The following is a 22,437-nucleotide window of genomic DNA, read 5'->3' on the forward strand; positions in this document are numbered from 1 at the left end:
GCAGGATTGAATGATGATGGAACGACAAGTGAATTATTATACATACTCCTTCGCCCCAATATTTATTTGTGCATCAGAGTGCATTTAATGTTTATTCACTATTTCTAAATCAAATACATTAAAAAAAACATATAATTTTTCGACTTTGTCCTTGAAGAACATATTACAAGTTTATTTCAAAAGATATCATTTTCCCACCTTTCTCAAGATAAAATTAAGTATTTTTAAGAAATAAAAACATGCATAACAGGGGAATTAGCAATAATTAAATAATAGTAGAGTGACAAACAGTCGGAAACTTAATAATGAACAACTAAGTAGTAAGACATAAGGAGTATTTAATAGCAATTGAAACACATAATTAAATGCCTCCCTTTCAATTGCTAATTATAAAATAAAAGCCTTATTTTCCTGGATTAAAAATGTAATCGAAAATAGGCTATATATTCCACAACATTGTATAAGAGCTTTGCGCCCCCATTGACCACTAAGCATGAAAAGTGTTCATATAAGAAGATATTTTATCGGAAATAATTCTGAGTAATGATCACGCCCGCGCATGGTTGTCCGTCACTATTCACTCGATCGGCTGGCGTCGTGAATCGAGTGAAGTTAGCAAGCAATCATTTGGCACTGATTCAAGTGCACTCAATTAGAAAGACATGCACAGTTTTTCTACTTATGGTCACCACTGTTCCACGCTAGACTACTCTGTTGGAAGTGGAAGTGATGATATAGTCCGCGCCATGCAAAACTACAGTGAAAAATATATTTTTTTCTTGCGATTCATCATTACGAAACATATCCCTATGGAGCAATGTTTTTGTTTTTTAAAAAAGTGGTTGAGTTACGGGAGAAGGGAGTAATGGAGATTCGGAGCATTTGTTAGGGTTGAGTTACGGGAGAAGGGAGTCATGGAGATTCGGAGCATTTGTTACTGCACATAAACCATAGCAATGTTTTTGTTTTTAAAAAAAGTGGTTGAGTTACGGGAGAAGGGAGTGATGGAGATTCGGAGCATTTGTTACTGCACATAAACCATTTTATATTTTTATTTTCGATTTTCTTTTTTTAATTATAAAAAAATCATAATTTATAACAATACTTTGTATTTGCGGCGATTAGATTTCAAAATATATCTTTTATTTCATTTAAATTTAAAAATGTTATAAAAAAACTATATGTTACTTATTAACTCAAAAAAATAAAATTGTTATATCAATTATTACTTAATTAATCCCTCTATCTTTAGTAAAATTATCAATTATTCATTTGATTTAAAAATCCAATATTGAATCCTTCTATTTTCATATTTATTTTTAACTGGTCTTTTCGTTGGTATTTTTGTTGGTTTCCCCCCTAAAATCTTATTTATTAATTTCTAAACAAATCAATATATAGTAAACTTTGATTAAGAGACCACTTATGATTTTCAAAATTAGAAAGATTAAATAAGGGAGTGCTTATTTAATACAAGAGTAATTAAATTATAATTTACGCCTAGAACTTGTAGTGGAAGTTCCCTATTCTGCTTAGCCGCAATCAAAATCGACCAATAGTTACTCATACATGTATATATATAAATTCTTACAGTCTCCCGCTTCATTAATAAATTGTGTTTTATAAATTTTTTTGATGGATATCTTAAATATATATTTCTCTAATGTATTTATCCTGAAAATGATAAGAGGCATTTGATTCAAATTTAAACAATTTCAAATTTAATTCAAATTGCTTAGATTTGAAATTAAAAAAAAAAAAAAAAAACAAAACCCCCCAGACTATATATATGAGCTTTTAATTCAAGATGCGTTCCTGTGGTTTTTGTTAATATAAAAAATAGAGATTTTATTTTCTATATAAAAAAGAAGAAATTTTAATAGGATAAAGTATGTTTAACTCAGATATAGGACACTAGATCTGTGAAATTTCAAGCAATTAATTCTAATGTAATTTGAGCTTCCCATATCTGACGTGTTATTTAGTAACGAGTCTCATCCAATGCTTAATGAATCACTAAAGAGTGAGAAAAATTCAAATTATGGGCCGAGTACTAGACCTAATATAATCTCAATTTAAATTCCTTGGTTTTATTTTATTTTTTAAAATTTTAATGATTTTGATTCTGGATTTCGAACGAGTTGTGATTGCTGGAGGGAAAACAATATATCCTGGAAGTCTTGGTTTTCTTCACTTACGAGGAGAACATAACTATCAAGGCCCAAAGGAAGGTTGGACTAGAGCCCAAAGAAGAGTTATGATTCAGGGCCTGTAATCCTAGACCATTAGAAGAAGGTATTCTATCCAAACACCTACCAATTGGGCTGACAATCCTTATCCCAGAACACCTACACGAGATTGAAACTCCTCGACAATCTGACCGTCCATTCATTCATTCAATCAGCGTTTATAGCGCATCAATCTGCTTAAAGGACATTTTGGCCATCGTTTCATCTTTCTTTTTTTAAAATTTATTTTTTTTAACAGTGCAGTACTGGTGGAGTTTCAAGTATGAAAATTTGAAGCGATGCGAAGTCTGGGTTTGAATTATCTGGAAACTCAACGGAGGCTGCTGATATTTAATTAGCTGTGAAATATTATTATTACACACACACGGCGCACGCACACTTTACTTTCCACTTATGCGTCGGAGATGGTGGAGGATGAAAGACAATCTTTACTGCTAGACGATCGAAACGAACATTACTGCCGTTCGTTCGATAGAGGAAGAATGTTTAAAATAAAAAAGAAAGAAGGCAATCTTAAAGAGTGATGTTAAAGCCATTTTATTATATAGCCTGTTTCTAAAACTGCCTCTAAAAGAAATCTATAGTATCTGCAGTACGAGAATCAAAATCTGAATGATTTATACTTGAATTCAAACATGTGATCATACAGGCTGCTGATATATAAAGTACTGTACTCAAACATCAATAGCAAATCATTTCAGATTCTTCTCTCATAACTGCTAAACTAAGTTATAGATGCAAACTTTCTGAAGATAATACCAACATGCAGTATCAGAACAGGTTTTAAGTCCTAATATGTATATGAGCATAACCTAGCTAGAAGCAAAGACATCAAAATGCTGAACGGTAGCAGAAAATAGCAGTAATTAAACAGTTCCAGCATGCAGCTAGCATAGGAGCGCGCAGGAGCAGAAAGCATGGTTCCGATGATTTTTCAACTCAACCTAATTAACCTGCGGGGCGGACGTTAATTTCAATAATTTTTTTTTTGTTTTAGTTTAATGTGGGTGTCTGGGCCAGCTTGCATGCACCTCGACTAATCCCACAGGCCCTGAAATTAACGACCATGTAAGTCTCCTGTAACTATCATATAAACAACTCGAACCTGAAACCACAGAAAAAACAAACCTCGGTTCAAACGGCACCTCTACCTCTAGATAGTTGTTAATTTCAATAATTAATGTATATCTATGAAACGTAACGATCCAAATGAATGCCGCCTGGAGAAAATCATTTCCTTCATCTGACGGATATGGGTGCGGTTAGTCATTTTCATATTTAATATGGTGTCGGCAGTACGATGCATGCAGCGCTGCTAGCTAGCTGGTATTTCCTTTCTATCTAGAGTAGTCTAAGCACCTAGATATAGCTTGCTAATTATAGCTACTGAAGCTCCTGCTGAAACAAGGAACAACTAACAGCAATCACTGCCAACGACTTTTGTGCTGAGCAAAGTAATTCAAACTGTGCGGGTCTATGACTCGGTCCAAAGCCGAAGTTAATGGCTGGACATGTTAATTTAGAATGGGTAAGTTTTATTTTCTGGAGACAAGCCTTGTCCTTTCCTTTTTCTATCTTGATTCTTGACTGAGTCGATTTTAAGTTGATGCATGTTCTTTCAAAACTCGAGACCAGAAGCCAGATCAGGCAAGTCCTAGATTGTCTCGTATAGCGGATAGCTTAATTTCCACCTTTTAACCAAATATGGGGTGCCATATTTTTCTACTCCTAAAATAAGATAGTTTTAGCAAGGAATAATGATTCTTACAATCAAGTGTTTAATCTTTACTCTCATTTAAATAAGTATTTAATCTTCTAATTTTGTATAATAAAGTATCTAAGTAAATGTATACTAATCAAATGTTGATAATTAAATCCATTAAGTGATAATATAAAATTAACATCTAAGATAATATTTAGGGATGATGTTATTAACAAAATATAATGTCAATAAGTAAATAAGAGTGAAAATTAAAAATTCTCTTCAAAGAGATCAAAACCTAGCTGAAAATTAGAAAATAATAATTATTAACTTGTTTTTTTAAAAAAACCCACAATTAAGAATTAAAAAAAATTTAAAAAAATCTAAAAAGCCTAGCAAAGTAAAAATAATAAAATAAACAACCCAATGAATTGGATGGGTGTCACTATATTGTTTCACAATGGTGTGTGACCATTAAAATTGCAACTTGCAAGGGATTAAGACCACTGTAGATTAAGATAATTTTTGTTGTTGTGGTGTAGAAATATTTTTAAAAGAATTTTGTTTTTTAATTAATTTTTTTATATTTTTATATTGTTTTTGATAGGTTGATATTAAAAATAAATTTATAAAAATAAAAAAATATTATTTTAATATATATATTTTTTAAAAATACTTAAAAAAAAAATCACCTTTACCAAACATTACCACATGTGTTCTAATCTTTCATAACTTGCATTAAATTTACAACAACAATTGCCTTTTTCTCGTACGACCCTGCACAATCAACCGTAGTAATAAAAGCCGGCCATAAATCGTCCTGAAGTATTTTCGTCCTCGTACTGGGATCGATGGATGTTTTCAACCACATATGAAGAGGACATAATTAATGATGAAAAGGAGGTGTCGTTATATTTAATTAAAAATAGGAAGATATATATTACAATCCATAATTAATGATGAAAATGGTGGATTGTGTTATTTTTAATTCTAGTTCAAAATACTTGTTTCTATAATTCTTAATGCAGTAAAGAAATATTGTAAAAGACATCTTAACCATGTTCCCGAAATACAATCCATTGCCATGTGACATTTCTTCCCATTTCACCGAATGGAGGCAGATTGCAAATCTTTTTACTTTTGGTTTTCACAAATTCCTTTCGTATAAAACTACAACTGCTGCTACCAAACATATCTAAAAAGTAAAACCTGAAAAATGAAGTTTGGGAAAGAGTTCAAAGCGCAAGCGGTGCCTGAATGGCAAGAAGCATACATGGACTACGATTTTCTCAAGACCCTTTTGAAAGAGATACAAAGTTTCCGACTAAGAACCAACCCACCTGCAACCAACTCAGGAGGCCTAAAAAGAAAGCTCACACTATATAGAGCTTTTAGTGGCCTGACACGACGGAATAGTACTAACTACACCCCTATGAGCCCTTCTTCTCCTGATCTTGAACTACAACCTATTTTGGTGAATTCTGTGAACCTCGCTGGCTCTCAAAGCTATCAGACTACATTTCTTATGCCTACTGTCCGAGGAGGAGAATACGAGCTTGTGTTTTTCAGAAGGCTTGATGACGAGTTCAATAAAGTGGACAAGTTTTACAGGTCTAAAGTGGAGGAGGTATTGAAAGAGGCTGAGATGTTGAATAAGCAAATGGATGCTTTGATTGCTTTCAGGATAAAAGTGGAGAATCCCGCTGGGTGGTCTGATAGAGTGGCAGATATGACTCGTCTTGCTTCAGACGTTGCAGCTTCTACTGCTGCATTGGCAGCTTCTTCTCCATCTGGAGCTAGAGAACGCAGTAAGTTCCTCTAATTAAATCAGCCACATGCCTACATATATTACCATTGCCTCCAAAAGCATTTTTAAAAGACCAATCATCTTTCTTAAATGTTTTGCTAACTTCGTTAAAATCCTTCTCAATGTGCAGGAAGAGGACTTCATTTAATGGATGCGATTGAGGAAGGGCAAAGCTTGCATGAGCAGTCAGATGAATCAGACCATGATAAAATGGACAAGGAAAGCGATAATATTGACCAGAAGGAAGAAGAAGAAGAAGAAGAAGAGAAGCCGAAGAGCATGGTCAGAAGTACCTTTAGGCCAGCTCCATTAGAAATACTAAACCGTGTGAAGATTAACAACACACTGGCGACACCTCGCTCGACCATCAAAAGCTTCCTTAAAGTTCCCCAACAAACAGAACTTAAATTTACAAGGGAAAATCTTAGAAAAGTTGAAGAACAACTCAAGGGTGCTTTTTTTGAATTTTACCAAAAGCTTCGCCTTCTTAAGAGTTACAGCTTCTTGAATACACTGGCGTTTTCAAAAATTATGAAGAAGTATGATAAGGTATGTAAGTCATCCCTCGGGAATTCAGATTCCTCTTATTCTCTACTTGTATTCTAATCCTCATGAGAGTTTGATAAGTTTTTTTCCCCAATTCGCTTTGCATAATTCTGTCAGATTACCACAAGGGATGCATCACAAGTTTACATGAAAATGGTGGATAACTCCTTCCTTGGAAGCTCTGATGAAGTGAGCATAGTTTCTGTTTCATAATGTTCAACAAGACACTAATACATTCAATATATATGTTTTTAGTCCTATACATTTTTATTTAACTTAAAATGTATATTCCATCATAGGTTACCAAGCTTATGGAAAGGGTTGAGGCAACATTCATTAAGCATTTCTTGAACTCAAATCGGAGTAAAGGCATGCGCGTCTTAAGGCCAAAAGGGAAAAAAGAGAGACATAGAATAACATTTTACATGGGTACGTAAGATACTAGTTAATATTTGTGTTGCAACGTGATTCAAGCATCTTGGTGTAAAAAAAGCTGCTTTCTTTAGATGTTAGCTCTTTCAGGGTTGCTATTGATTAGTTGATAATTCTGAGAAAATTTGCAGGTTTCTTTTCTGGCTGCACAGTAGCCCTGTTAATTGCCCTTGTTTTAATCGTAAATGTCCGCAAAATCATGAATAACCCAGGAAGGAACACATACATGCAAACAATGTTTCCTCTTTACAGGTAACACTACTTTTCTTTTAGCATAGGGTGTAAGGATTATGGACACCACCTATCTCCACATTGGTATGATATTGTTCACTTTGGGCCTAAGCCCTCATGGATTTGCTCTTGGGCTATACCCAAAAGGCCTCATACCAATGGAGATATTTGTCCATCCTTATATACCCATGATCCTCCCCATTTCTAGCCAATGTGGGACTTTGGTCGTATACCCAACAATCCTCCCCTCGAACAAAGGACCACCGAGCCTCCCCTCAAACCGATCATTCATCCGTCCACTCTCTACCAACCAGGATTCTTCATTCTCTACTTCACCGTGTTGGGGTCAGAACACGTCCATGAAGCATCCAGAGAGCACTACCTGACTTGAGAGTTTTTGCTCTTTCTAGGTCAACTCCTCTTCACCGTGTTGGGATCAGGACACGTTCATGAAGCATTTGGAGCACACCGCCTATCCAATAGAGCTGATCCATGGATTACATCGTGATTGGGGGCCCACCACCTTTTGTTCGGCATTCCGAGGATTCATCCATCATGGCTAACTCCGGGGCCTGGCTCTGATACCACTTGTAAGGATTATGGACACCACCTATCTCCACATTGGTATGATATTGTCCACTTTGGGCCTAAGCCCTCATGGATTTGCTCTTGGGCTATACCCAAAAGGCCTCATACCAATGGAGATATTTGTCCATCCCTATATACCCATGATCCTCCCCATTTCTAGCCAATGTGGGACTTTGGTCGTATACCCAACAATCCTCCCCTCTCTCCTCGATACCAATTGTTGGGGAATCCGGCTCCCCCATGCGCGGACCGGGGGTGTACTGATAGTTGCTCAACGGAGGGTAAAGCACACTGACACAATATTTTACGTGGTTCGGCAAAACCGCCTACATCCACGGGAGAGTCCATATTATTAGAGATATATAGAGAAAGGATTACAATATACATGGAGGAGGAGGATCACTTCACTCAAACTCAACTCCCAGCTCTCTTTGGTGCTCTTACAGCTGCTGCCATTGCAGCTCTCTCTTTCTCTCCACTCTCTTGCACACACTCACGTTCTCTCTCTCCTTTTGCTCTCTCACGTATGCCTATAAATAGGCAAGTATGGTGGCTTCTCTTCTTCAACAACAGCAGCTGCACATGGGTTGATACATTTGTCAATGGTAGGTGCAACTACCATTGACAAATGGTAACCCTACTCCTTAGGGTAGGTTGCCCAATAATGGCAAATCCCAACATAGGGTCTACAATTACTTTCTGTTGGGATATTGCTATTATTGGGCAACAACATGTGCAGCCTACCCTAAGAAAAGAGGGTTGCCATTGTCAATGATAGTTGCACCAACCATTAACAAAATGGTGCAACCCATGTGCTGCCACCAGTAGTGTCATAATCTATGGCCAAGTTGTCTTACCATTCATGCCTATAAATAGAGGCATACGTGAGAGAGCAAACTGAGAGAGTGAGAGTGCAGAATGTGAGAAACCAAGAGAGAAAGTGAGGGACTGCCAAGGGCAGTAGCCCTGCTGCCTTGTGCAGCAGTGTGAGAGCAATGGAAGTAGAGTTTAAGTGAAGTGATCCTCCTCCTCCATGTGTGTTGTAATCCTTTCTCTATCTGTCTCTAATAATATTGACTTCTCTCGTGGATGTAGGCGATTTGTCGAACCACGTTAAATATTGTGTTAGTGTGCTTAGCTTTCTTTGGGCAACTATCTGTACACCACCGGTCCGCGCATGGGGAGCCCGAATCCCCAACACTTTCTGCTTCTCTTCGCTCATTTCTTTCAACATGAAAAACCTTATCCCAACCTTTCATGTGTGGCTAGATCCATTTGTTTGACAAGCTATGCTCAACCTATTGCAGTTTGTTTGGATTAATTGTTCTACACGTGCTCATCTATGCTGCTAATATATACTTCTGGAGGCGGTACCGAGTGAATTACTCCTTCATTTTTGGTTTCAAACGAGAAACCGAACTGGGCTACAGACAAGTTCTTCTTCTCGGTTTTGGTATTGCAGTACTAGCTTTATGCAGTGTGCACTTAAACCTTGACATGGAGATGGACCCTAAAACGAAAGATTACGAAGCGCTTACAGAACTTCTCCCTCTGAATGTGTTGATAGTAAGATTCTTACAAATATTTATTTTTTAAAAAATAAGTTCTCTCTTGTTTTTCCCTCGACCTCCAATTTTTCAAGCATGAACTGATATTTTTCTTTCCCTGTAGTTCCTCCTCATCATATTGCTCTGGCCATTCAACATGTTTTATCGCTCATCTCGCTTCCTCCTCCTCACGTGTATCTTTCACTGTATTGCTGCTCCTCTCTACAAGGTGGAAATTGGTGGCAGAAAATCACAAAATGTGGATATGGAACTTAAATTTTTCGCTTACTAATTCTCTTGGAAATTATTTTTTCTGCAGGTAACACTCCCTGATTTCTTCTTGGTGTTGGGTTGTTGCCATTGCATGTGCACCCATCCAAGATGTCAAAGGTTGGCAGCCACCATTGTTGAATGAGCTGGAGTTTGGCAGCCACAAATGTTGACAACAAAGCAAGAACAGCTGCCATGAAATGCCTATAAATAGAGACATTATGAGAGAGCAAAAGGTGAGAGAGAACGTGAGTGCAGTAGAGAGATCAAGAGAGAAAGAGAGGCTGCAATGGCAGCAGCCTTGCTGCCATTGCAGCAGCTGCAAGTGCAGCAAAGATAAGTTGATGAGTTGAGTAGAGTGGATGTAATCCTCCTCCTCTACATGTATGTATTGTAACCCTTTCTCTATCTCTAATACAATGACTCTCTCCCGTGGATGTAGGCGGTTTTGCCGAACCACGTTAAATATTGTGTGTCAGTGTGCTTTACCCTCCGTTTGAGCAATTATCAGTACATCCCCGGTCGGAAATCCCCAACAATTGGTATCAGAGCACATGGTTTAAAGGGGTGTTTGATTTTGCTCAAAAATGAAAGTTGTCAAAATTATGTTTTGACCATACCACTGTGTAGAGGAGGAAAAGACGAAGCCACTGTTGAAAACCGCGTCGAAATCGGACGTCGGAAACGTCCACACGCGCCGTCACGCGCCGTCAGGGTGGCTGGCCACGCGCACAGACGCGCGCCACGCGTCACACGCGTCTTCCTCACCCGAATGACCTGACCCGACCCGAATACCAGACGACCCGACCCACGCGACAGACCCGGAAAAGGATGACGTCATCATGACGTCATGATGACGCTAGTATACACAGTCAGCATGCCACGTAAGCGTCCAGTCAGCAGACACGTCGGCATACGGGTCCCACCTGCCACGTCACCAGACGCAAGCCGAGCGGAGCCAAGCCGAGTTGAGCCGAGCCGTTTCTGAGCCGAGCCGAGCCGCGAGCCGAGGGATAAGATTCTGTGCAGCGGAGTCTACATGCAACCGGTTCTGAGATTGAATCTGGGCTGTTGATCTGGCCAGAATTGTTTTGATCAAATCTTAGCCGTCTGAAGTGCGATTTGGACGATTTCAGACTTGTTTCCAGCTAATTTGATCGTTCCGGATGCAATGGTATGGTCCGATCGTTGAGATTTGAGACCAAAAATGGCGGTGGTAAATTAACAAAAGAGATTGCCCGATCAGGAGGCATCTGAAGGTCATCATGGTGGTCGATGGAGATGAAGAGGAAGAACGTTCACATGTTTACCCAATTACATGTGCTGAACTGCTAAGTGGGGAGAATTTTAACTGCCTTGAAGGAAGGCAAAATTGGGACACTCTGGACACCCGATCAAGTGGACAATTAGAGGTGTTGAGTGGAAATTGACAAAGACCAATCTTGACGAATCTAAGAACTGGTAGTCTCGCCAGATATTGAGAAATGATGTATTAAACCAGTATATTCCAGATCACTTGTAAAGGAAAGCCGCAACAAAGCTAGCAAATGGTTGTATATACGGAAAGACAGTACGATGGATAGATATGGCCTAAGAAGTTCTGTCTAGGAGATTGGGTTTTAAGCGGGACCAGTGTGACCCCTCCAATCTTTCCTGGGAACTTGCTTAGTGGAAGGATTATCCATACGGTACTATTTTCGTATATATAGCAGTTTGTAATGAAATGGTTGAAGACTAGCAGGATGACGGCACAAGGGAACAGTTGGGTTCCGAATGATCAAGGATATGATAAAGTGGTGATTTCTCCAAAGAAGTTAGATTCGGTGACTGTGATTTCTCGAAGGGAGAATTGATGAAGACCCTGATAATGGAAGAGAAATACAGCAAGGGGATAAAGATTGGCACCCTATTTTTGACTTGGACAGGTGTTGTGACAGGATGAGCTGGTGTCAAACATAAGCAAGGAATAGGGAGAAATCTGGAGAGCAAAAATTGCACGAGGGCACACGGAGATTGTGCAGAGGTACCTGTAGGATCCAACGAGGTACCGTAATGAGACAACAGGTGCAAGGAGAAGAAGTGTTCCCAGATGAAGCTCAGAGCAGAGACTGTTAAAGTTTGTACAACAGGAAGTCTCTTATGCTCTTAATGAAGACAACAGGCGAAGACCTTTTCAATGCATGCAAGCATGGAAAGAGAGCTGTTGTAGAGGCACCTAATTGAGGGGGTGCAAACGCCTGTGATAAAAGGTGACCGTCTATGATTAAAGGCGAAGACACCAAAGAGAGTTGGTGTAGGTGGAGCTGTCAAGCAGAAAGGCGTAGAAGCTCCAAACATAGAAATCGAGGTGGAGGATTGTGAGGAGTATACCGCAAGTTTCTCTTTCTATGTAATCAGTGGCAGTTATCTCTCCCATAATGCACATGGCGGTAGAGAATTTTGGAGCCACTTTGAAGCATCTCAGCTGAAGGAGGATGCGACCGCCCCATGACAACGGGCGAAGACACCTTAGATGGAAGGTGTGTAAGGGCCATGATATGAGCCCAAGATTAGACCGCCGCATAACGACGAGCGGAGACACCTAAGGAGAAGGTGTGTGGGCCACGATAGGAGCCCAAGTTCAGAACAACCCCAGAGCCAATGTGATGGCTGGATATGAGTGGACAGATGGATAGCCAATGAAGTGGCTATGATGAGTATGAAGACAAATGCAGGATTGACTTTCATGGATATTGCCCCCATGCTAAAGATCAATGAGCTAGAAGACATTTGCCTTGGACAATAAGTGGATGACTTGTGGAGCATTAAGACGCGGCTGCTATGAAGAAGCAGAAGGGCATGCGCAGGTTCCGAGAACGAGTTGACTCTTGTCAAGGTGGTGAGCTCGGTAATGGCATTGTAATACTCAGAGTATGAAGACAGATATGGATCAACCTTTAATGGGCTGCCCCCATGGTTAAAGGTGGAGAGCTACCTGGACTCTTACGACTAAGAGCGAGAGACTCACGGAGAAGTAAGGCGTGGTTCCTAGGATGGAACAGAGGGCAGACGCAACTCCTGGATGAGTAGACTCTTGGAAGAGTGGTGAGCTCGTGATCATATTGAGATACTCAGATAATGACTGTCGCACTTGGGAATATTCCGTTTGAGGGGGTGTTGTAAGCCTTGGTGTAAGGCTTGATGATTCATTCCGGACCGAGCATGGTTGATACGCTCGAAGGGGAATGTTGTGTCCCAGAGACAAGCGTTAACACTCTTCAGATGTGATGTGGCAGACCATCTGGTTGTAGTGATCCTTTTGTGTGAGAAAAGATGTGCTTTGGTGACTCTGGTGATTGAAAGGTTTGGCAAGTACCTGCAAACTTGGCCAAAGACGCTCTCAGAATGGTAAGCTTGGAAGAGCTGCAAGATGCAAGCCTGTGCTGAAGAAGCAAGAGGACAGTTGCCCCACATGAATGGCAAAGGGGGTGATTGTTGGGTTGTTGCCATTGCATGTGCACCCATCCAAGATGTCAAAGGTTGGCAGCCACCATTGTTGAATGAGCTGGAGTTTGGCAGCCACAAATGTTGACAACAAAGCAAGAACAGCTGCCATGAAATGCCTATAAATAGAGACATTATGAGAGAGCAAAAGGTGAGAGAGAACGTGAGTGCAGTAGAGAGATCAAGAGAGAAAGAGAGGCTGCAATGGCAGCAGCCTTGCTGCCATTGCAGCAGCTGCAAGTGCAGCAAAGATAAGTTGATGAGTTGAGTAGAGTGGATGTAATCCTCCTCCTCTACATGTATGTATTGTAACCCTTTCTCTATCTCTAATACAATGACTCTCTCCCGTGGATGTAGGCGGTTTTGCCGAACCACGTTAAATATTGTGTGTCAGTGTGCTTTACCCTCCGTTTGAGCAATTATCAGTACATCCCCGGTCGGAAATCCCCAACACTTGGCAGACCAACTAACTAGCCAGGTTAGTCATCAGCCTAGGCTGTACTTCAACAGTTCAAAAACTTGTATTTCAGAAGTGATAAAAAAAAACATCACTGTATTGATGTAGGTGCAATCCCTTAGAAGCCTGGAGTTCTACATTTGCTATTACGCTTGGGGGGACTATAAACACAGACGGAACAATTGCAAAGAAAGTCCTGTTTTCATAACTTTCTCATTTATTGTTGCTGTGATTCCATACTGGTCTCGCCTTCTTCAGGTTTGCAAGTAGCTAGCCTAGTTGTCGGTGTGTCTAACCTGCCGAGCTTTTTGAAACTTTCAAACATGATTTCTTTTTATTGAAATGTGGAAGCGATCACCACCAATTGAAATCACATATCAACAAGTTTTCCTCTTTGTTTCAGTGCCTCCGGCGCTTGTTTGAAGAGAAAGATCCGATGCAAGGATACAACGGATTGAAGTATTTTTTGACAATAGTAGCCGTTTGTTTGAGGACAGCTTACAACATTAACAATGGGGATGGTTGGAGAGCAATAGCATGGGTTTTCTCATCCGTTGCAGCAATCATTGGCACATATTGGGATCTTGTTTTTGACTGGGGGCTTCTTCAGCGCCATTCTAAGAATAGATGGCTGAGAGACAAACTCCTTGTCCCTCACAAATCAGTATATTTTGGAGCCATGGTTAGTAGCAAAAGGAGGAACCAGAAAAAAAAAATACCTACAGTTGATAAATCTTAACTTCCCATAAAACTAAATCACTCCTAAAAGGAACGTTCATTTGATTTACAGGTCTTGAATATATTGCTGAGATTTGCTTGGCTGCAAACAGTATTGAACTTCAGGGTTACTTCCTTGCACGAAGAAACAATGGTTACCCTTGTGGCCAGCCTCGAGATCATTCGCCGTGGCATGTGGAATTTCTTTAGGTAACAAAAATTTTAGTTTTGAGAAGTTCAAGATCCTTAATTATCAAGAATCTCTTCAATTTTTTGGTTGAACTGTCAGGTTGGAAAATGAACATTTGAACAACGTTGGAAAATATCGAGCATTCAAGTCTGTGCCTTTACCTTTCAACAATGTGGAAGATGATGACCACGATGACTAAGCTTTGCCACAACAATTAACAAAGCTGGAGGCAATAAAGAAATGAGAGCCATTGCACATGTTTTTGACAATGGAAAAGGCAAGATTTTTAGACAAAAAACTAGTGGCAACAGAGGAATCTAGATTGTAAATTTTTGTATCGCACTATTATCTTTCTATTTTAATTCTAAGCAAGTCCAAAATTATAAAGCAACGCCGTCCATGTTTCTCCAAATGATATTTTAGTCCTTTTTATCAAAACTAGTTCAAGATTCTAAGATATTTCATGGGTAGAATTTGTTGTGAATGAGGATGTCCTTCTCTTGGTGAGCATTACCATAATTTGTGGCATTAATTTCATATACTTCCGGACAATGAGTAGACTCTTCTTGGTCATAATCATTTCTTCTATCCATCTCAATGGTCGATTCCATATGCTCCCTTCCTGCATATTGGAGCAAAATTTGAAATCTGAACTTCTTAATTGGAGGAACCCATTGAAACTGCGATGAGATCAGAGAGATGCATCACCACTCTGTTCATAAGTAGATTTCTCTGGCTGAAAATCGTTACTCGTCTCAACTCCGCGTCCAACATCCATATCCTCCAATCCTGAAAATAATATTGCATATAATACAGAGCTATAGTCCTTCGCAGAATTAAAACCAAAATATCTTGCAGATTTGAATTTACGGGGTGAGGAAGATCAAAAACTTCATAAACTCGGCCAATAAAAAAATCCTTTGCTTATAGCTTCTTCTACTTTGTAACCAACTTAAAAGAGCTACAACCATTCTTGGTCCATTTTTCTGATCTCTTCATGGTTTCTTGCTTCTTATTCAACATATAAAAGGCCATATTGATGCTTTGCAACTCAGCTGACAGATCACCCTTTTTATGTTCTCATACCTGAAGGTGTGTTCTGCTTGGGCTACAGCTCTTCAAGGGGTTTGTGGTAACAACACCAGTATCACAACTTTTCTTCGCACAAGAGTCGTCAAAACCAGGGCTCTCCACCTTAATCCGCAAGGCAATAAAGGCATCCATTTGTTTATTCAGCAAAGATGCTTCATGCTTCATCTCGTCCAACTTATCCTTGTAAAAAGTGTTAAACTTGTTAAGTTGTTCATCAAGTTTCTTAAAGAACTTAACCTCTAGTTCGCCTCCTTCTGCAGACTCCCTCAGGAACTGAGTCGTGTAAAACTTTCTACAGCCACCTTGGGGCAACGCGTTAACATCTATCACTTGGTCCTCAATATCTCCTTTACTGGAGAGATTGGTAGATTGCAGGTTTAGTCCACTGAAGTCTGAAGGGTCTGTGCAAAGTTAATTTGTGGTGTATGGATCTCAAAGGTGTTGAGGGGTGCCTGCTTTGCTTGTACTGCAAGATCACTCCCAGTATTCTTTTTAAGACCATTATAATCCACGTAAGCACCAGTCCACCTTTTGTTGCTTGAACTGCTTTCCGAACATCATCTTTCCCTCATCTCTTCCAGATTCACCTTCACTATATATGCCTTTGTTGATTATTATTACTATCTGTATCCAAGAGATTAATACTGCATGTTTAGTTTCAGCAAAACAAAAGAATAGACTCTGGGATTATCTTTTAGCGTTAATTAGGAAGGATCTGAAATCTTGTTGATCCAAAATTAATTCGATTAAAACCTGTTAAGTTTTTTAAAAAATTACTTTTAAATAACATGATTTTGAATTTGATTATTTTTTAAAAAAATACATTAATTTGAGTCGATCAAAATCAATTCATGAAACCTGTATCTCAAGCCTTATACTGGATTAACTCCAAATCAAATTTAATAACTTGGTTACTCGGATATTATATTATAATTCATTAAGATTGTAATAAGAATTAATCATAAATTATGAAATGAGAAAGGAAATATTATACTACCAACTAAAAAGTAAAACTATGTTAATATATTTTTTTAATCATTTGATTATAAGTTTCGTGTCGTAACTTACTGAATAACATATAAAAGTAATATAAAGTTGCGGGTTTAAAACTTGGGGTGCCATATTTTTTTCTCAACTAGAAAAAAAGAAAAGAAGTTACGCGTTTTAAAAGAAAGTGGTGCCTTATCTCACTTGGTTAAAGCATGTAGGAAAGCCATATATGATCACATATTTGAGTCATGTTAGGCACACTATTTGATTTAAAACAAACACAAATGACTTGTTTTTTATGTTTTTTTTTTAAAAAAAAGGGTAGATAATCTGGGTCTCAACACGGCTTTTTTTAGCCTTTTTTTTTTTCTTTTTTCAAATTAATTGTTAAGAGAGTTTTTATTTAATTTTATCTTCCATATTTAAATTATAATAAATCACTAATAAACATCAAAATGAGTAAGTGAAGGTGGGTTTGAATGTGCCAATTGGTGAATGCAGTTAAGACTAAAGGAGAATAATTGGCCAAAGTGGCTTGCAGAGTGAATGCAATGAGAAGAATTATAGGAAGGAAGACAGCCTGGAGCTTGTTGAAACTTCTTGCAAGTGTTGGCCAAAATGGGCTTTGCAGAGTCCTCCTCATAATCAATAATTATCAGAAGGAAGAAAGCCCTGCAGCATGTCGAAATTTCTCGTAAGTAACCCAGAAAACAAATTGCCATGGACCAAGTCTAGACCACGTAGGAAAGAATCCCTTCCATAGTGCTTTCAATCCCTCCATTCTAACTGTCTTCACCAGACAATCGTAAGAGCTCTGATATACAGCCTTGCCATCCTTGCTAGCTGCCTGATTCATCATTCTTGTCTTCACAACATCAGCTGGGCAACTCAAAGCAGTTGCAGAAAGTCCTGACATGATGGATGCTAATGTGTGGGCATAGATATTATCAGCAGATATATGATTCTGGATGATAAATCTTTTTGCATGGTCATAACATGCTAATTCTCCCATGTTCACCAAAAAGGCTCTTTGGATGTTCGGGAAAACTCCTTTCCACAGTCCGCCAAAGCCTTCTGCCTTTATAATCTTGCTGAAAGCATCAAGAGGCCCCGAGTACCTAGGTTGGAGACCTTGGTTCACAATACGACCATCTGCTTGCATCCGCACCTTAACCAGATCAGCAGGGCTAGCCACCACCTGTAAAACTAATGGTGAAATAAAAAAAAACTGACGGGAAACTGTCCAACAGTATGCAGAAGTTTACACATTAAATTAGTATAACTTAAGGAATTAAACAGCTGGGTGCTAGATTAATTGAGATAATCCTAGTCTATATGCATCTCTCCACAATGCTAATGATTTAAAATTCTGAGTCAATGCTTGGAAATGTTGAATCTTTGAGAAGGGTTAAACTGTACACAAACAATTATATTTCTACAGAGACAAACTGAAAGGTAATATGGTTGCCTTTCCTCAACTAATTTTGTCAACTGATAACCAACCAAGGAACCTGTGGAACAGCAAAACCAATTTTTCCAAACATAAGAGAGAGATTGTCTTAATCTCGACAGCAAGGATGGAAATTCTTCTGTTTGGATTGTAATACTAGAAATCATTGGAGCAGCACAAGTACCGTTGTGAATACCAAACAAATGTAAAAAAATCAAACCTATTGGTACAATTAGCTATAATAAATAAATAACTAATTGTCAAGGATATCCATTAACTATACCATTTGCTAGCTCCATAAGCTCTCAGTTTTTGTTTGATCTGCTAATTAATTGCAAAAAATTCTAACGCTCAAAACTAATTGAAAATTGTAGCTTTTGGTTTATACTTTTGATCACTTTCTTTCATGGTCTGAAAGAAATCACTAAGAGCAATAATGATTATATACACCCCTCTAATCAATTCAGCATATTCAAGTACACCCCATCTTTTAATCTTCTTCTTTATGAATTACTACACTCACATTTATATCTCAATTACTGAAAAATCTAAACTTTTAAGGGAACTCCTTTAAAAAAAAAAACAAAAGGAAAGGAAAGGAAAGAAAGGAAACTTGACAGAGAAGTGAGGTTTTCGTCCTTACCTGAGCAATTACCCCAGAAAGTCCACCAAGGAGAGCTTTGGTGGAGAGAGAAACAAGATCACCGCCACCAACTTCATTGTTAACCACCACAAGATATCTCAAATTTTCATAGCCCACAATTCGAATCGGAGTGTAGAATAGGTGTCTTAAAATGGCAGGAGAAAGGCCCTGGTAGAACCCGAGAGGACCCTGTTGGCGAATGATCTCGGAGGCCACCACGAAGGCGCTGGTGGGTTTAGTAGTGGAGGAATGGAGCTGGAGCCGGGTCTTTGTCAAGTCTATCGGGAAAGTGGCTATCTCGGCCACCATGGCTGACAGTGAGGTGAGGAGGATTTTTGTGTGGGTTTTTGGTTGCTGGTGGCCATGGCTTCCGTTCATGGGAGACGGAGAGCACACGAATGGATGGATTTTGCCGAGAAGGAGAAGGTGTCCAATGTTTGGGCAGATGTAGCAAAACCGGTCGCCTAGGACTTCATTTTTTTTTTCTTTTTTCTTTTTTCTTTTTTCTTTTTTCTTTAATGGGGGGGCATTTTTCATTTCTAAGAGTAAATTATAAATTACTTCCTCTAATTTTGCAAAACAAATTTAATAATATTTTTAATCTTAAAAACTGTTTAATTAATTCCTTTATCTATTTCATGTTTTTTTCAATTTATTTTGTTTTTTGTTTTAAAAATAAAATAAATAAATAATATGAAAAGATAGATGAAAAAAGAAAACATTTCTTAAAATAAATTAACTCTTAAAACTAAAGGAAGTGTTTAATTCATTTTTACAATACTAAAAGGAATGATTTATAAATTACTCTCTCACTCTCTCTATCTTTAAGTTGTTTACTTGACATTTTATTTTTTGTTATCCAGATATTTTAAATTATGAGTATACAGAAATTGGACCTGATGTTTTTTGTTTATTATCCTGGTCAGGACCAGAAACCATAGGGGAATGGTGCTGGGGCCAATAACAAGGACGAGGAGCACACAACTAGACGCCTATTTCATTCAAATGAAGACACGCAAGGCAACACACCACTTGTAGATGGGGAAGCCACAATAATCAGGTTAATGAAAATGCAAAGAACAGTTAACTTAAAGTTAGCTTAATGGATTAGATTTTAATTTTTTTTTTTTAATAGTTATGAGTTTGAGTTCTTTCAAATTCAGTAGAAAATTATATGATTGTTAACTTTAGGATCCGTAAGATTAATCAAGATATATATAAGTTAGTCTAAACACCTACGTTAATAAAAAAAATAAAAATCCAATCTTATCACAACAACATTGATCGCTAGCATGTTAATCAATGGATGGAAAGCTCCTAAAAACTGCCTCACCTTGCATAACGTGAAATTTCCTAATGGTATCTTACATTAACATTAGCAATGAACATTTATTATAATTTGTAATTAAGTAATTAGGGAAGATCAGAAGTTTCCTAATAGCATCTTACATTAACATTAGCAATGTCCATTTATGCACTAAACTTACCATGCTGCTCACAAGGAGGTTTGGATAAAACCTTTCTTGCTCTAGTACTTGTAGCATCAGAAGAGGAGCAGGATTCAAATTTTAGATGCGAAGAGGAAAGTAAGGCAACTAAAAGTGCATTGATATGGTGTCAGTACTTGTTTTCCAGACAAAAATACATAAAATCATTCAAAATCAAAATCAAACTTCACCGATGCATGCTCCCCATCCAAATGAAATCCAAGACTTTTCATCATGCTACACTAATATATTGGTCATTGATCTATGTGCACAACAAGGTGAGGGTGAGGGAGGGAGAATCAACAATGGCCTCCTTTTACTAAATCTATTTGTTTATAAATTAAAACAGTAACTTTGTGAAATTTCAAAAAATTGACTATTATGCGGTTTCAGAGAGCATTTATATTACAGCCACTCAATTAACGTGACAATTGCAGTTCCCAATTTAATTTACCTCATGGATGACATTTCCAGACGATAAACAAATCAAGAGGTGAACATCTATGATGCAGAAATTTTATGGGGAAGAAGAAATGGAAATGCTAATAAACACTGGAAATGACCTTGATCCACTCTTTAATGGAGTCCAAAACAGAAGCCCTGTAATCATCACCAGCCAGATCATGTGCTTTAGCCTGCCATCCAAAAAGGAAATATGCAGATGCAAATAAAGGTGAGACGGAATTCAAAAGATAAAGGATGCAAACTAACTTAAATTAAGTTGCTCTTCTTTGTGTGTGCACACGCAAGATTAAAAATTATAAAAATTGTCAGATATAATATGGTAAAGAAAACAAGAATCACAGTGGAATTCAATGACTTTGGCCAAGCATTGATTGCATAGAAAATCAAGTGCTTGCTCACCTTCAGAAGCATATGCATATTCAGTCATAGATGTAAATCCAAGACTTCCAAGGTCACTTATAATCAGGGTGATCGTTTTTTGTTAGATTTGGTTTTTATAAAAAAAAAAATATATGCAAAACCAGTTTTTTTTTTAAAACCGACCGGTTTCGGCTCAGTTATTTTGAAAAAAAACCCCGGTTCAAATCGGTTTGGCTCGGTTTTTCCGGTTTGGCTCGGTTTGAGTTTGGGTTCGGGTTTGGTTCGGTTTTTTAGGTTTCATGCTTATAAAACCAAACCAGTTGATTTTTTTAAAATTCTAATCGGTTTTTTTTTATTATTCAGTTTTTTTAATTATTTTTTTTAGTTTTCTCAATTTAATTAGTTTTTGATTTGTTTTTCTCACCGCTACTTACGTACAACCACTCCAATATTCTTCACCAATTTGTTATTCTCTGCAAATTTCCCTTGAAGATAGCATGCATCAATATCCATCGCACTATTCCCATGTAACATTTTCCCCTTCCCATCTAAATCCATGTCATCTTTATCTCGAGAATCATCGTCATTGCCATTAAACATTCCATCCATTATTGTACTCAGCTCCTCCAGCCTTCCCTTAACATACCAGTGTGGTGTTTCTAAGAACATTATAAATCACGGAAACAACGCTACAAGTTAACCTTACCATCAAAACATTTTTAGTTACGCATAAATAGCTAATAACAAGAAGCAAACTGATTCCGAGGCACGCATGCCAAGAAAATGCAGAAGAAGATTAGCAATGAGAACCGAAGAAACCAGCAAGAAAAAAGATATTCTCTTTCGTTTTCCGAGTCAGGTTTTCCTTCCAGTAATAAAGCACGAACTAAAAGTAACAATCATTTCTCCTGCTACTGTTTTTCTAATGAAATCTCTTCAAGTGCTCTACACAAAACTTGCTGCAACTCATCTTCATAGTCAACTCCTACATTGTTACAACAATCAAAATGCCACCAAAATTTTAACGCTAGATTTCTCTCAAAAGCTTCCTGTCACAAATAATAATAATAAAAAAAAACACATTAAATTGCAAGTGCTTAAACTGATCCGTTAAAGAAAGCAATATCTGTATACGATACGTCTAGTGACTTGAGAAAGAAATCGCGAGCAAGAGAGAGTTTCTTACTAATGATGATCCCTATACCATTTAATCATCGGTGAGTGTGTCTAGAATTTTTCTAGATTGCTTGCTAATGATGGAGTTGATTCTTCCATTATTTACAAAAACCTAGAGAAAGGGAGTTGTGAGAAGGGAGAGGAGTCAAGTTTGAGAGCGTCTATCAAATAAAATAATAATAAAATAAATATCTAGGAATAAAATAAAATAAAAAAATTTAAAAAACATTAAAAATAAAATAAATATCAAACAAAATAATAAGGATCAAAATTAAAGTAAACAACAACGGGAAAACATATTGGATTTTTAAAAGGCCCAGCACAAAAATCAAGATATAAAAAGAGAAAAGAGGGGTGAAAAGAAAAAATATTCATTGGCGATTAATCACACCTCCACTATTTACACGCGTCATACCTTTGTGTAAAGGACAACACATCGCTTCCAACGTTGTCATATGGTGGCATTTGAACACCGGGAGGTGCTACACACGCCATCCAAATAACGCAGGCGCCTCCCACTTGATAGCGCGTTCAACTTTTTTATTTTTTATTTAT

General features: G+C 37.9%; 2 protein-coding genes across 5 annotated transcripts in view; one reads left to right on the top strand and one right to left on the bottom strand.

Moving 5' to 3' along the window:
• Nucleotides 1-14,610, top strand: part of LOC18102643 (phosphate transporter PHO1 homolog 3) — a 59,623-nt gene extending 45,013 nt beyond the window's left edge. For 2 of the 4 annotated variants that reach the window (XM_052456523.1, XM_052456522.1), the window contains exon 12: nucleotides 14,319-14,610. In XM_052456523.1, the coding sequence (XP_052312483.1) occupies nucleotides 14,319-14,418 (100 nt within the window). In that variant the 3' untranslated portion in view covers nucleotides 14,419-14,610. Of the gene's footprint in view, nucleotides 1-5,104; nucleotides 5,760-5,888; nucleotides 6,308-6,421; nucleotides 6,494-6,603; nucleotides 6,734-6,867; nucleotides 6,989-8,862; nucleotides 9,122-9,226; nucleotides 9,332-9,421; nucleotides 9,453-13,316; nucleotides 13,334-13,420; nucleotides 13,571-13,715; nucleotides 13,995-14,102; nucleotides 14,240-14,318 lie in introns of those variants that run through there. The other 2 variants (XM_052456525.1, XM_052456524.1) reach the window with 2 other exon arrangements.
• Nucleotides 14,611-16,742: 2,132 nt separating this feature from the next.
• On the bottom strand, nucleotides 16,743-18,863 carry LOC7492924 (mitochondrial uncoupling protein 3). Its single transcript, XM_002316087.4, has 2 exons — nucleotides 18,395-18,863; nucleotides 16,743-17,499 (listed from the first exon to the last, which is right to left on the bottom strand). Exons 1-2 carry the CDS (start codon nucleotides 18,770-18,772, stop codon nucleotides 16,957-16,959), a joined length of 921 nt encoding a protein of 306 aa, XP_002316123.1. The 5' UTR covers nucleotides 18,773-18,863; the 3' UTR covers nucleotides 16,743-16,956.
• Nucleotides 18,864-22,437: the final 3,574 nt, after the last annotated feature.

This window comes from Populus trichocarpa, chromosome 10 (assembly GCF_000002775.5).
Source record: "Populus trichocarpa isolate Nisqually-1 chromosome 10, P.trichocarpa_v4.1, whole genome shotgun sequence".
Lineage (NCBI taxonomy): Eukaryota > Viridiplantae > Streptophyta > Magnoliopsida > Malpighiales > Salicaceae > Populus > Populus trichocarpa.